General features: G+C 44.3%; 1 protein-coding gene across 1 annotated transcript in view; it reads left to right on the plus strand.

Annotated features, from left to right (window-relative positions):
• The window catches only part of LOC128326664 (solute carrier family 23 member 1-like), a 66122-nt gene extending 50057 nt beyond the window's left edge, over positions 1-16065 (plus strand). The window contains exons 12-14 of the mRNA XM_053253891.1: positions 6078-6186; positions 8508-8603; positions 10267-16065. Of these exons, the coding sequence (XP_053109866.1) occupies positions 6078-6186; positions 8508-8603; positions 10267-10520 (459 nt within the window). The 3' untranslated portion in view covers positions 10521-16065. The remainder of the gene's footprint in view (positions 1-6077; positions 6187-8507; positions 8604-10266) is intronic.
• Positions 16066-16114: the final 49 nt, after the last annotated feature.

The following is a 16114-nucleotide window of genomic DNA, read 5'->3' on the forward strand; positions in this document are numbered from 1 at the left end:
TACCAAAGACAACCATGGGGCTCTGTGGTCACCAGGAGTCAACATCAACTCGATGGCACACTTTACCTTTACCTTCCTCCAAGGAGCCCGGAACAGTGTACCTGGTTATTTTTATTCTCACAGCCACCATGTGAGATAGATTAGGCTAAGTGACTGGCCCAGAGTGCCCCAGTGAGTTTCATGGCTGAATGGGGATTTGAACTCAGATCTCCCTGGTCCACTAAAAACCATGTTTTGACAATCCATGATAACAAATGAATCCCTGAGTAGCACAAATTGGTATTCTCTCAAGCATTGTTCAGGCATTCTCCAACTGGGTATAGCAGACCCAGGCAGAGGGATGGAAAGAGTGAAGACTAGCCACCCCAGGGCTAACGCGCAGGCCTGTCTACAAGGAAGGGCTGGGGAGCTGGTTGCTCAGTGCCCTGCACTGCTGCAGCACAGCAGGAGAGATTTTTCCAGGTTCTTGCAGGGCCAGAACACTATTGGTTCCTCATGGGATTGCCCCACAAATGATTCTTGCCCTGGAATCCTGCAAAGACAGCCTTACTGATGCACTCCATAACCACACCCCCTGCTCTCCCCAGGTTCAGGCAAGCTCTGAAACTGGGGACAGTGTTTCTGCCTGTGCAGAGGTGCAGCTAGATAATTTTACCACCTGGACCTAATGGTCTCCCCCCCCCCGACCCCCCCCCCACAATATGCTCTTTTATTTTATTTTATTTATTTATTACATTTCTATGCCGCCCCAGCCAAAGGCTCTGGGCGGTGCACAACAAAACAAAAATTGACAATCTTTTAAAACAAGCAGCTTAAAACAATAATCACAAATTGAAAAAACAGTTTAAACCCATTAAAAATGGTTTGGTGGGTTCCTAAACTTAGGCCAAATTCTTACTTGCAGCATGCTAGTGAATTCAAATGCAGCATAGAACATTAACCAACAACAGCTTCTGTCTAGCAACCGTTTTGAGAACTAAATGACATGTGCCTTCTGTCTGCTGACTGGAAACCTGCAACATAGGTTTCCGGCTTTTCTACCACATTTCAGCTATGTAGCTGAGCTACATAGTCCTTAGAGCATCTTATACTAATTATTAAATCAGCACATAACACAATAAAAACCAGTGATGTATGTAGCCATGCTAGCTGGGGATAAGCAAGGTTTTATTCCCTTCTGTCTGTAGCCCCTTGTTATGCTGTTTTCCAAATTTCATGGTACTTTTGTCTCATACTCAAGAAAGGAGTTCTCCCCATGCTTCACCTGCACAGCAACTTCCCGTGTTTCTAATTTAGAGCTTCTTGACCATCCAGAAATCGACAGAACATGGGGTGGGGTGGGGGGAATAGAAGAAAGCACGCAGCCCCATGCCATACATTTACACACTGTGTGGGGTATTAAGACGAAGAAAGAAACCTTGTATAGTAAACAGAGTAAATCCCCCCCTCCTACTGCCTCATTTACTTTGAAAGGGACACTGGTATTTCTCTCCACTGGTATTTTTCTTCTGCTGCTCTTGGTGCTGCTGGTGGTGGCAGAAGCATCTGCTCCTCCTCCTCTATCCTCTTCCTCCTCCCCTCCCCGCTTTGCTATTGCTGCTCTCACATTGGCATCTCCTCCTCCTTTGTCCTCTTCCGCCTTCCGTCCTTTGCTCTTGCCGTGGCCAGAGCTGGAGAAGGCTCTCTTGCTCAAGCGAGAAAACTGGTTCTTCCACCTGGTCCATGGCAAGAGCCTATTGGAAATGGTGATGGACATGCACGCCTGTCACCATTTTTGATCGTCTTTCTGTGGCCATTGAGAGAAATAGAGTCTCTCATTTGCACAAGAGAGCTAGTTTTCCTGCTCTGGCCGGGGCAAGAGCCAGCGCAGAGGTGGTGGCGGTGGGGTGGCAGCAGCAGGGTCAGGAAAGGAAAAAGGCGGCAGTGGGAGTGGGGGACCAGGAAGTGGTGGGTCGGCAGCCCCCATCGACTCTGGGCTGCGGGAGGCGATTGCTGGTGACCCTGGTGGGGCCCCTCTGATAGCAGGCGCCTGGACTTTGGCCCTGAAGTCTGGTAGTAATAGCACCTTTGCTCCTGTGACATAGAACACTAAGTGACCAGAGTTCCAAATCACAAAGAGACACTTCCCAGGTTTAGCACTGAGACAAGCATTGAACCTAAGGAGCTACAGTGCATATTAGTGCTGATGGTGGCTAGCCATCACACTGCCGTTTATGCTGATGGGAGACCTTCTCCGGGACATCTCTAAGATTGTACAACCGCCTGCGAAATGTGTTGTGCAATCAGTTATGAAATGTGTCGACAAGTTATCATGGGCAAAGTTATCAAGTTGTAACAGGTAACAAAGTGTCATCAATAGTGTTCCTCCTTTTGCAAGTTTCTGCAGCAGTCAGAATTTTCTGTTGTTAATATTGTCAGGTTATCTGATAGGAAGGTTACATTTGGTTGTCCTTACTGCTCATGGTGACTCTTCCAGATAGTGCCTGACAGCTGACAAAGACAGGAAGGGGAAGCCAGTGTGGTGTAGTGGTTGGACTAGGGCTAAAGAGACCTGGATTCAAATCTCTACTCAGCCATGAAGCTTACTGAGGGGCCAGTTATAATCTCTCAGCCTAACAGGGTTGTTGTAAGGTGAAAGGTGTGTATGTGTGGGGGAATGAATTAAAGCATATAAACTATTACCACATTATCTACCACAGAAACAAAAAAATCCTCTCTTGGATTTTGTTGATTTGAAGATGGTGACATTATCAGGTGAGGAGCTAATCAAGGAATGAAGCTTAATCAGTCAGATTCTCAAGTTACTGGGGTAATTGGAACATTTATATATAGTCTGGAAATTTCAAAAATAAATAAAGAAGATAAGTAGCTATTAAAATGCACTGGTAGCAGAGGAAAAGATGCATTACACAGTATCAGCCCTGAAATCTAACAAGACTTCTGGCCCAAATATATTACCCTATAAAACTGCTTAACTAATGTTTGAAAGGTGAAGTTGTGCTGTTGAGTTGGTGTCGACTCCTGGTGACCACATTGCCATGTGGTTTTCTTTGCTAGAATACAGGAGGGGTTTACCATTGCCATCTCCTGCGCAGTACTTGACATCAAATTCCAGAAACTTGAAATGATGCAGGACTTGAAATAATACAAAATTCATAAAGAAGGAAAGATCCTAAGCAAACTGAGTTGTACAATTATATTTCTCCCCTAAATTAGGATGATAGAATACTTACATCATTGCTAGCTAACAGCCTGAATAAGAGTATGGGACTTTACATCCAGGCAAACAAAATGGTAGCTGACATTCAGACTAGTATTGTGTTAGTGCAACAAAAGAAGTTTCACACTTAAGAAGTTTGTGGAGCTGTGCAATGGAAGGTCTTTTGGGGGACATATACAAGCTTGTGCATGTTGTCAACATCTGCTCATTCAAGGACTGCTCTGGAACAGACATTCCTTTCTTTGCTCAACGTCCCTGCACTATGTCCATGCACAAACACAATAGCATTACACTAGCGTGACACTAATATGGATGTAGGTTAATGCTTCTGCAAGGAGACAATTATCTGATAATACAAGAATAACATTATTCATAATTAATGTGTAATGTTGGAAAAGAAGCAGTAATAGTAATGTTAGTTGATGTAGACAAGGCATTTGACAGGGTAAAGGTAAAGTCTGCCATCAAGTCGGTGTCGACTCCTGGCGACCACAGAGCCCGATGGTTTTTCTTTGGTAGAATATAGGAGGGGTTTACCGTTGCTATCTCCTGCGCAGTATGAGATGATGCCTTTCAGCACTTTCCTATATCGCTGCTGCCCGATACAGGTGTTTTGGAATTCGAACTGGCAACCTCTTGCTCCCTAGACAAGTTACTTCCTCACTGCACCATTAGATGGGCTTGACAGGGTAGAATGGACAATTATTTTCCACATACTAAAATGCTTTCAATGTGAATTATGTTAAAACAATCAATTCTTTAATAATTAATTAAATACTCTCACACCATGAAGGAGGTTATTGAATTAATACCTGTAGATGGGTAATTTTTACTTACAATGATGTACAAACGATCTGGGGAATATAAAATATTGAAGGAATACAGACACAGCCTTTAGGTACATCATCTTGAATGAATAGATCTTGTAATCTTTAATAAATCCAAAAGAGTCAATGAACTATGTGTTAATGCTCCAATTGAAAAATAGTTGCATTTTTCAGGTTAAAAGATTAACAAATACAGAACAGGATTAAACAGTAACTGTGCTATAAAAATGAGAACATTTCAGTATAAGGTGAAATGGGGCCTATAATCAGTAAAGTATCTTGGTGACTAACAGGATAGATGACCTTTATCAATATAATTGTCAGATAATTAGATAAGATTAAAAGAGAGATTCTGCAATGATCCAAATTGAAGATCTCATAGTGAGATAGAAATTGCTACCATAAAAATGAAATGTTATCAATCTGTATATGTTCCCATTTTATTATAACACTTATTTTAAAATGTAGCAAAGGCTATTTAAAGATTTTAAATTGAAAGATAAGCACCAAATGTAGCATGAGCCATCTCAAGAACTCAATGAGAAGGATGGAAGTGTGTATCCAAACTTGCTTTCTTATTGTTATAAGATTAAGATCTATTAAAGCATCGTGATGATGAGGATGATAGGAATTATAATTTATTTTTATTAGAAAGTGCTAATAAAGATTCCTCTTGGCATTGTTTAGAAAATGATTTTAGCAACATATCCTGCTGCCTTGTTTTCCATGGCCTTCTTTTGGTACTATAAAATCATAGCTATATTTAAGTTAAGAAACCCTGCTTTAAATCCCTAAATGGCTTTGAACCAGGTTACCTGAGAGAATGCCTTGCCCCATCTGTTTTGACCCAAACTTTGAGATTTTCACAGGCCCTGTTCTGAGTACCCCTGCCAAATGTGACGAGGTAGGTGGCTGCTAGGGAGATGACCTTTTTAGTGGTGGCACCCTGTTTGTGGAATAGCTTCCCCAGTGAGTCTCACCAGGCATCATCACTTTGTTCTTTTAAATGCCTGGTGAAGTTCTTTTTTCACCCAGGCCAAGTAGGTTTTTAAAATAGGGTTTTAAAATGTATTGCATTTGGTATTTTATTGTATTTGGTGTTTTTTTTTTTTTAATTTTTGTGTTTTAGTGGTATATTTTATACTATTATTGTTCTATTGTAAGCCTCCCAGAGAACATTTTGTTATGGGGCAGCTAACAAGTAACGTCGTCATCGTCGTCGTCATCATCATCATCATCATCATCATCATATTTTATTTTTTAAAACTAACATAAAGAAAATTTACAACAATTTAAAGAATGGATTTTCAGAGTGTGACATGTTGCTCAAAAGTCAAAATTAACCCAGATTGTACAAACCTGGTGTATATAGATGGGTGAATCAGGATTCAACTACATTCATAGGACTGTGTTCAAGATAGAAGCAGTCACCCAGTTGAGCAGATTTGGACAGTGCTGGATTAAGTACCTCTTGTGTGAATGCTTCAGCACCCTTGGAAGTGTCACCAGGAAACTGCTGAAAGTATGATGATGATGATTTATTTGATTTATATACCTCCCTTCCAAAATGGCTCAGGACGGTGATGCATGGGCAACATATGCTGAGTTGCAAGTTGAGCAGGTGCTGAAACACACATGCCATTTTCATGTTTGGGTGGATCCACTCCTTCCATCTTTTCAGTATTTGTACCCATTTGCTAGTTCTGAATGTGCCCTGAAACATTTCATAGGATCATCTCAACCCATGCTTAAGTCTACCAACATGCACATTTCAGTTAAAATATGGCTTTTGGAAGACTATAGCAGTTGTCAAAAAGCAACAGTTGCAGTGGCACGCCAAAAGTCAAATCGAACCGGAATCTTGTGGATGCTTGCACAACAATCTTGCCCTGCGTTTTTCTCCACAGTTGTCATAGACTGAGATGGTCATACCTACAGTTCAAAGTAGGGGCATATTAAAAACATCACTAAGAGTAAACGTGGTAGATTGTATTGGTTTGATCTACAAATAACATCTCCTCTTTATTCAGTATACAGACATGAACTCTTCAAGAAACCTCTTCATCTTTGGATTTTCTATATTTGCGGGTCTGACCATTCCTAACTGGGTAAACAACAATTCAGATGTACTGAAAACAGGTATACAAAGGGAGTGTGGTTTTTAGCCTACTTTCAAGCTGATGAGATCACCCAGTTTTCTATGTTTGTGTGTGTGTCCGTGTCCCCCCCATCAACTTCACAATGCCTGGACTGATTTGAATTTGGAACAGTTGTAGGGACACACAGGGACTCCACAGTGGTGTAATCTGTGATGATGTCATCCACCCCAGTTCAAGATGGCAGACGTGTGAATGTTTGAGCTGAAAATGAACTAACTTGTGAACCGCCTAACTGATTTGGACCAAATTTGGTACAATTGTAGTGACACATGGGGACACCTCAACAGCATCGCTTATGATGATGTTATCCACCCCAATTCAACATGGCAGATGCATGAATGTTTGAGGCATGAGTTGGAACGTATTTTGACCAAATATTGTACAGTTCTAGTGACACATAGGGACACCTCAATTGTGTAGTTTGCGATGTTATCCACCCCAATTCAAGATGGCGGACACGTGATCATTGGAGGCACCAGTGGGCTAACTTATGAAGATGGTAATTATCAATTAAGATTATAGTGAAAGGAAAGTAGGCAGATTAGTTCTTACCAAAACTACATCTTGTTATACTATATTTACCTGAATCCAAGACAAAAAATTTTCCAAGTTCTTTGATGTTAGAACTTGAGTGATCATGTAAATTCAGATTCCTCTTCCTTTTGGGTAAAAACAGATATAACCTGTATTTAACCTCTATTTTTCAAGGAGGTTGACTTAAATTCAGAGTCGTCTGTATTTGTGTAATACAGTATACTATATTTGTGTAAATACAGTACATTGTCTTTCATCTGAAGTTAAAGGTTAGTCTAAAGTAGTAATTAGAAATACAACTCACTAAAATAGGGGTGCAAGGCTTGTAAACATACTTGGGTATTGCTGCGAGTGAATTTTTGCTTGTCGCTTCTGTCTTGCGATACCAGTTGACATTGATTCAATAATCTGTCTTTAGACCCCCATCCCTTCTGATCCAATGAGCAGCATTACCATTGGTCACACTGACTGTCTGTTTGGTGACTACATGTATGCAAATCCTTGCTTGTGCACAGAATCTGAGGATTGGGGGCAGTTGATTTAAATTGCAGAATTGTAGGTGTGGATTCGCTGCTGTTACAGCATTTTGTCTAAGGCACATTATGGTTATGAAAAGGAAGCTGGACAAGTAACTTGAGGAGGTGGTTAGAGGCAGTGGCTGACATCCAGACTAATACAATGCTGGAGCTGCGAATGCTGCTCTGGTGCTGCTGGGGAGGCGCTAGGTTTGTCACACTGCTCTTCCGTCTGCAGCCCACAGTGCCTGTTGAAAATATGCCCCTGAGGGCTGCACAACCTTCAGGGATTATTTACATCACAGTGGGCTTCAGAGGGAATGGGAGATCAATGAAAATTGCCCCTCTTCTGTAGCACCAGCACAGTGTTAGTCTGGATGTTGGCCAGTGATGCAACAGTGCACAGTCCTGGGTGAGACTGTTTTTTTCTGTTGAGATGAATGAGATAATTGGAACATTATCAGAGGGATCGATCTGCTGGTAGCAGCAAGCCGTGTTAGCTAAAAGTACACCCTTCATACTACCAAATGCTGGAGGTTTAACAATGTGAGATGGAGATCTCCATTATGAGAGTTAATTGATTGAGTTGGCGTATTGAAAATGTGGATTGATTGGATCTAGGGAGCTTTTTGCGGTGGTGTGATTGGTATGACCATTTCATAACCCCAATTAATCTGTCTGGCTGCTGTTAGACAGAATGTTGAGCTAGAGTGATCTGACTTAGCAGTGCAGTTCCTATCATCTTATGCTCCTTTTGCATACATGAACGCTCTGTTGTGTCATTTTTCATGCACAAACTTGGCAAGGGGACATAGGAACATATGTACATAAGAAGCTGTCTTATACCGAAGTCAGACCCTTGGGCCATCTAGCTCAGTACTATCTACACTGATTGTCAGGGGCTCTCCAAGATTTCAGGTTGGAGTCTTCCTCAGCCCTACCTGGTGATGCCAGGGACTGAACCTGGGACCTTCTGCATGCAAATCAGATGCTCTCCCACTGAGCTACGGCCTCATCCCAAAGACAGTACATCACTATACAGTTGCTTCACAATACAGCATATTGTTAATAATTAATTAATTAATTATATACCACCTAGATTTTGCACAAGTCATGCTAAAATGGTTTGAAGTAGAAGGTCATGAAGCAGTACTGCAGTACTACCTTAAATCAAATGGCTTTCTCCCCTTGGCTTTAGAACAAATTTAAACTCTCGAAATGTTACTGTTTGACAAATGGATTCTGTTTCTAGGAGTTATGCAGTTAGACCAAGTGCTCCAGGTGCTGCTAACCACAGGCATGTTTGTCGGGGGCTTCCTGGGCTTCCTCCTTGATAACACGATTCCAGGTAGGAGTCCCTGCCATGTGGCAGCTTTCTTGGCTATATGTGGCATCGGTTGCCTAAATTGGAGCTGCGCAGAGTGGGCAGCTGCTGGTATTTCGGCTGCTGGTATTTTCAGCCTCTTTAGGACTCGTCTAAGATCACAGTCCTGATGTGATGGTTTAAGAACAAGATCCTTGGATAGTTCCAAGCTGCCACTATTGAAAGTGATCATGCAGGAATCCTGGGGCTTTTTACACGCCATCCTCCTGGCAGGGAATCTGCTTTTGTGAGCTGCTCCCGCCTGGCCTAGGCGATGTTTAAATGATCTAGTCATGTGGCTGAGAGCCGACTGCAGGGGCTCTGATTGCAGATTCCCAAAGAATTGGTGGTGCCAGTTCTTTGGGAACGACCCACTGTGGGTGCCACTTACAGAAAAACCCACTTGGCTAGAGTGATGATGTGTCCTGCCCAGCAACAAGAGTTTGCAGTGCCTGAGCTGAGGAAAAGGTGGGTGTGGACACCACTGATTGAAATCAGGGAGGTTTCTGTGTCGAACAAGCCTAGTGGTTGCTGAGGGCAAAACTGGGGCAGAAAGGCAGAATCACTGGAGTGTTTTCACATTGGCAGCTGGCAAGATGGAGCCAATGCTTCTCTGCAGAGCTTTTGGCCGACTGTAGAGAATTGCCCTAATTATGAAGTATCTTCGGGGCCAGCCAAGCCATTAGGCAAAACTCGGCAACGGCCTAGGACACCCGTTGGAGTGTTTTGGTACATTCCCTCTCCAAGCAACCACTGACATGTCTAACACTGGGAGTGCCCACTCGCTCTCCTCCCTGGAGGGGGAATGGAGGGTTGAGGGGAGGGAGAGAGCGTGAGCAAAGCCAGCCTTGCCTTGCCTTGCTTTGCTCTGTCCCGAATTATCTCCTGTCCCAGCGAATGAGCAGCCTGTGTGGCTCAAGTTGCAGCCAGCACTCCGCACTTCTCACCTGGAGCTTTCCCAGACAGCAGGCTTTACTCTGGGTTTACTGCGAAGCTTTACTGTGAGTTTGAAGCTGCCCTCAAAAACTGAAGCAAAAAGTGGATTTTTTAAAACCCCAGATATAAATTGGGCTACACTCTTAACATGCAATGAAAAACCTGAGTCGCGTGTGTGGTGCTCCTGAGAGCTCGCAGGGACTTCGGGGTAAATTTGGCCAATATGTGAACGCACAACTCCACTCTGGAGAAGATGTAAGCTAAAAGCCAGGTGAGAAAAACTTCCAGAGGCGGGGTGGGCGGGGGTGGGCATCAGATTCAAACTTTGCCTCGAATGCCAAAAACCTTAGGGCTGACTCTGGACGTCTTGCATTTTACATGCATTCCAAGAGAAGAATTCATTGAAAGTGTTGCTTCTCATTCTTGTGGCTGGAAAAGTGCCTTTGGGAGCCCAGCGTGGTGTAGTGGTTAGAGTGCTGGACTAGGACCGAGGAGACCCAGGTTCAAATCCCCATTCAGCCATGATACTAGCTGAGTGACTCTGGGCCAGTCACTGCCTTTGAATCTCACTCTCACCCCCGTAAAATGATGGTGATGGGGAAAGGAGCATGCTGTTCTGTGGCATCAGAGAATGGCACTTTAAAACAGCATAACTGTATTTGGACTGTTTTGATGGGCCCTTGTTAACCACACTCTGCCTTTCCTTTGGTAGGGAGCAAGGAAGAGCGGGGACTCCTGGCATGGAAAGAGGGTTATGAGTCCGACGACACTGCAAATACCTCTGACGTCTATGATCTTCCCTTTGGAATAGGCTCCAAGTTCTGTGCCGCTCGCTGGTTTCAGTACCTCCCAATGTGCCCCAAGCAGCGAGCTGAGCACAGTGCAAATGAACACAACAGTCACACTATGGAGAACCATAGCAAAATCAATTCAGGAAAGGACACAGAAATGAACACAAGGATATAAGACAGCACCAATGGACAAACTTGGTTTGCTAAGCCGTTGAAGCAGCATTTTCTGCCTTGCCGGTTTCATGTCCTTGAAGCAATGGCCAAAGGAAAAGACTTACTAAGTTCTTGCAGGCTATTCTGTGACCTGCCACCGGCACAGCGTGATCTTGAATGTGTCAGTTTCTCTGCAGCAAGAATACAGTGTCTGTTTGAGGAGCTGTCTTTGTTCAACCCAGCATAGTGCCTCTCCAAGGGTTGTTGCTGGCATCTCCCTTGTGTCCTTTTAGATTGTGACTCCCTTTGAGACAGGGAGCCATTTCCGCATTTGTTTCTCATTCTGTTTTCCGTGTAAACTGCTTTGAGAATGTTTTGTTGGAAAGAAGTCTACATACCCCTAAATGGTGACTCACATATTGCACAAGGCAACTTGGGCAGTTAGGACACCACTCACATGTAAACACTGCCACTGGTGTTGCACAACAGAGCCGTTGCGATCTGGTGTAGAGTTATGCAAACACTGTTGCGCAACTGGATGCCCATTGAAAATAGTGGTGGTTGCTTTGTGCAACTGTGTTTGTGCAACTTTACACCAGAGTGGTGTTTATGCAGACACAACAGCCCGGGTGGTGCTCCATCTGTCTGCATTGCCTTGCACAGAATGTGAGCCAGTAATAATAGCCTGGCTAGAAAGTGGGGGGCCCAGTATGGAGGACGATGGTTTCCCCCTCCTACCTTGGCATGCTGTTGCCTAGAAATTCTGGATGTGGTTCTTGAATTCTTGACAAGCTAATCCCAAAGTGCAAGGATACTGGCCTGGGCCCTGCGAAATCTACCCTCTACATTTGTCTCAGCCAGACTCTCTCTCTCTCTGCCATTTAATCTCTGTATCTCAATTTTTTTTAATTGCTTCCCCACCTTTTAGTCTTCAGGTTTGTTCAGTCTGAAAAGCTTCTGGAGGAGATGCTGCCTCTCACTCTGTGTGTGTTGATGTTAACTGCTACAAACAGGCTCTTGACTGGGGCCTCCAAACAAATCTGTGATATAAAATTGTTAGTTTTAAGCTTCTTTCAGGGCTCCATGAGTAGCCACAAAGAACCAGTGCTATACATGTATATTTTTTACAGAGGGTTGCGCAGTGGGGAAATGACTTAACTAGCAAGCCAGAGGTTGCTGGTTCGAATCCCCGCTGGTATGTTTTCCAGACTATGGGAAACACCTATATTGGGCAGCACTGATATAGGAAGATGCTGAAAGGCATCATCTCATACTATGTGGGAGGAGGCAATGGTAAACCCCTCCTGTATTCTACCAAAGACAATCACAGGGCTCTGTTGTTGCCAGGAGTCGGCACCGACTCAATGGCACAGTTTACCCTTACCCATTAATATAACCTGCATTTTTTTTTTGTATATAGTTTAAATCTGTCCAGAAGGAAGGAATCAGCCATGTGACTACTGTGACGTGCAGGGAGAGCTTTTGATCATCTCCCCATCTTCTCAGCAGGAGGCCTCTCTGCTGGCATTCTCTAGAAAGTACCCTTCTGTGTAAGATCCAGGAAGTCTTAATGGCTGACGTACAGCACAATGCTACATGCACCTTGCAACATAACTGTTGTGCAGTTGCACAAGCAGGGGCGTAGCTATAATAGAACGAAAGGGTTCAAAGAACACCGGCCCCCAGCTCCAGAGGGCCCTCCAGCTACATCCCTCCCTATTTTCTTCATTATCTCCCTCAGTCTGGGGGGCCGCCAGAAAGAGGGATGAACACGGGCCCCCTCTCCCCTAGCTACGCCCCTGTGCACAAGAGTGCTGTTGCTCTAATCACAAGGATTGTGCAAACGTGGTTGGACAATTGACAGCCATTGGAAATAGTGGCCGTCAATTGTGGGACCTTTGGGGGTAATTCTTGCGACTAGCGCAACAGCACAACTGTTACGTTGCAAGGGGCATGTAAGGTTGCACGATGTTGATAGGCTAGGACTGGTCTGGGGCATCCATCGTGCTCTTCTTAACTTTTGGAAGGCCAAGTCTCATTCTGGTGCCTACTGGAATGACATTCTGTGCTTACCAAACCTCTGTAATCATTTTGCGATGTTGGGAAACCCCATGTCATTGGAATCATGACTGACTAAAACACTGTACCTCAGCTAATGACTTAGGAATGGGGTTGTTCTCTTTCCCTGTGTCTTCTTTTTGTGAAAATTCTCCCAAGATATGCCACCAAATGTGTCATCTTTTTCTGGCAGAAGCCTCTAGAGCCTGAAGGGCATGACCCCGCCCCAGTTCTTACAGGCCAAGTTCCTAAGTTAAGAGTATAACATGTATGAACAATACCATAAACAGTAAAAATAGAACAATGAGTTTCAGCAAGTCAGGGAAAAGAAGGCAAAACAAGTCCTTGAGAGGAAACTCCTGACTGGAACAATTCTTTTCTGAGGGATACGACTCGGTCATTCCCACCCAAGGGTGAAACAGAGCTATGTTCTTCCCCCAGGAGTAGACAATAGCGTCAAGCCAGGAGGGCTGAGATGTCCTTGACCCCAGCAACCAGAAGAAGCCTTCACGGGAAGTGAACCAATGCTCTATTCTCGGTTGCTGGGGTCTAGGATATCTCACTGGGACCTACCAAAGCTTATATATCACCAAGGGATGGATGTGCCTTAGACACTCCTGGGGAAACACCTTCTGCAACACCCGTCTTCCGAAAGCCACCTGGGCGGACTCATAAGTGTCCATCTTGAAATGTCTTGTGAAAGTTAAGGGATTCTTCCACGTCGCAGCCTTACAAATTTCATGGACTGGTGCATTAGTCGAAAATGCAGCTGATGTAGCTGCTGCCCTCGTGGAATGAGCCATTATCCGCGTAGGTGGATGAAAGTGTTGTGACTCGTATGCCAGAGCTATACAAAGTCTGATCCACCTGGTGAAAGTAGATGAAGTCACTGCCCTACCCATTGTTCCTGGAAGGAAGGACACAAACAGAGCATCTGCAGTCCGGAATGCTGCAGAACGTTCAATACACACCTTAAAACACCGTCTCACATCTAATTTGTGCCACAATTTCTCCTGTGGATGTTTTGGATGTGGACAGAAAGATGGGAGAAAAACATCCTGACACTGGTGAAACTGAGAACTCACCTTAGTCCTAATAAATGGATCGGGTATAAGGTGAACTGAGTCCTTTGCAAATATGCAGTAATTTTTGTAGACAGACAAAGCCCTGAGTTCTGAAATGCGTCTGGCCAATGTTACAGCAACTAGAAATGCCAGCTTAATTGAAAATAACCTCATTGATGCTGATTGAATTGGCTCGAAGGGTGTAAACTGCAGCGCCTTCACAACAGTATTTAAATTCCAAATGGAAAAAACGAAGTAGCTTAGATGGTGACAGGTGCGGGTGTGAGAGACTTGATCTCAGTGAATTTCCCGAAATTAGTCCCACCAATGAAGCTGCTTGTCTTTTCAATGTGTTGGGCTTACGTCCTTTCTCAAGGCCATCCTGGAGAAATTGTAAAAGATGGTGGATGTTTGCTTGCCCCCGAAGAATACTGTGTCTTGCTGAACATCTCAAAAAGGCTCTCCAAGTACATTGGTATATATACTCTGTTCATAGAATCTCTATGAGAAGCTAGGATGGTATTGGAATTTTTTCCCGCATAGCCCTGACCCTTTAGGATCCACCGCTCAGTCTCCATATGGCTAGCTGTAACCAGCTCGGGTTGGGGTGTTGCACCGGCCCCTGTAAGAGAAGATCTGGTAGAGATGGAAGAAAACATGGGCCTTTCGTCCTGAGATGTAGTAGCTCTGTGAACCAAGGTCTCCTCGGCCAGAACGGAGCCACCAAAATTACCTCTGCCTGCAGGGTTCTTATGCGCCTCAGGACTCTCGCCAACAGTGGTGTTGGCAGCACTTTTCTTTTTTATGTTTCAGGTCTCTCTCCCCTTTAGAGTGAAAAGCCCTAATATGCTTTCTCTTCTTCTTTGCCTTTCGTGGAGATGGAGGGGGTGAATCATAAGAAGAGGATTCCTCTGAAGAGGAGGACATCCGTTTACGCTTCTTTGATCTTTTATTTTTATTACAGGGCTTAAGCTGCTGCGCTGTTTCAACTATAGCGTTTTTAAACCAGGCTTGCCATTCAGGTGGAACAGATTTCGGCATTTTAAGGGCAGAGCTGGTGGAAAGCACAGTGGAGCTAGTCTTCCCCTGGAACAAGCTCACCCTTTCTCCCTGTTGCCCTTGATGTGGGTGCCTTGAGCCCCCCGAGAGTCCTTTGCACGACCCCTCTGGAGCGCAGATAGATTTTGTGCTCTTTTTGTTGTGGCCGCCATTTTTACTTGCCGCCTCCATCGGACGTTCCTCTGCCCAGGCTCTGAGCTGTGCTTGCATCGGGGGTGGAATAGTGAGCAGGGCCACTGCTGCCGCTTTTATCCTAGCAGTCAGCATGGAGATTGGCTCAGGTGTCCCTGCCTGCCCACAGATCTCACTCCCCTCGCCAGCTCTCTGTGCTGCTCTACCGCGGGTTTCGCAGCCCGAAGGCGGGAGACTCGCGGTGGCTTTCCAGTGTCTTGCCAGGCGGCTGAGAAGTGGCCGGTATTTGCGCTGCACTGTGAAATTCACTCTGTCCCTTTCCTCTTGGGACACAGATGTGTCTTGGCGTTCCTGCATGCTCCATACAGCCAGGAAAGAACAGGGAAGGGGGCAAGCAGGACAAAAGGAGGCGGAAGAGGTTTTTTTAGTTTGTTTTTTAAAGGAAAGAAGCAAAGGGTACACCAAGGTCTAAGGTAGGGACGTATTTAGAGTAAGAGTAGACAAAGAAGGGGCAAGATAAGAGTTAGATTTGAGAAGGAAAAAAGGTCTGGCTGGAGCAACGCAGGACTGTAAGAACTGGGGCGGGGTCATCCCCTTCAGACATTCGGTGAGGCTTCTTTCTTTCAGCTAATTAGCATAGTCCTGCCTTGGAGGAGGATAACGTGAGGGGGATAACCCAGTGAGATGTCCTTGACCCCAGCAACCGAGAATGTGTACCTTAACAGGGCACACAATAAAGTGGTAGCTCCCTTATATTTAGTAGCGGGGGAGCAACTGTCCCTATTCAGCCCAGCATAGTGTCTCTCCAATGGTTATTAATGATGTCTCCTTTGTGTCATTATTTTAAGATTGTGAGCCCACTGTGAGACAGGGAACAATTTCCTCTGATATACAGACTGCTTTAAGAACATCTGAAAAGCGGTACACGAATACTTTTAATAATAATTGGCATATGTTGATAAGTAGTGATTAGGACAGACCAAGGCTTAAACAGATCAGGCTGCTTACATCACTTGGCATTTGGCCTGTAGTCATAACATATGAGAGGATTATCTACCTTGGAGGCCTTCAGGAGAGCCTTAAAGATCCATCTTTTTAGCCTGGCTTTTAATATCTAGTTTTAATTTTAAGCTGGTTCAAATGTTTTTTTAAAATTTTAATTATTTTATTATGTATTTTTGATTTTAATGTAAACTGCCCATAGCCACTTTAGGAAGGGTGTTTTTAAATAAATAACAGTCAATACGCTACTTACATTACGAGTGCAAGTAAAGCTGTGGTTACTTCTTCCCAAAGAGTGTAG

This window comes from Hemicordylus capensis, chromosome 5 (genome assembly GCF_027244095.1).
Source record: "Hemicordylus capensis ecotype Gifberg chromosome 5, rHemCap1.1.pri, whole genome shotgun sequence".
NCBI classification, from domain to species: domain Eukaryota; kingdom Metazoa; phylum Chordata; class Lepidosauria; order Squamata; family Cordylidae; genus Hemicordylus; species Hemicordylus capensis.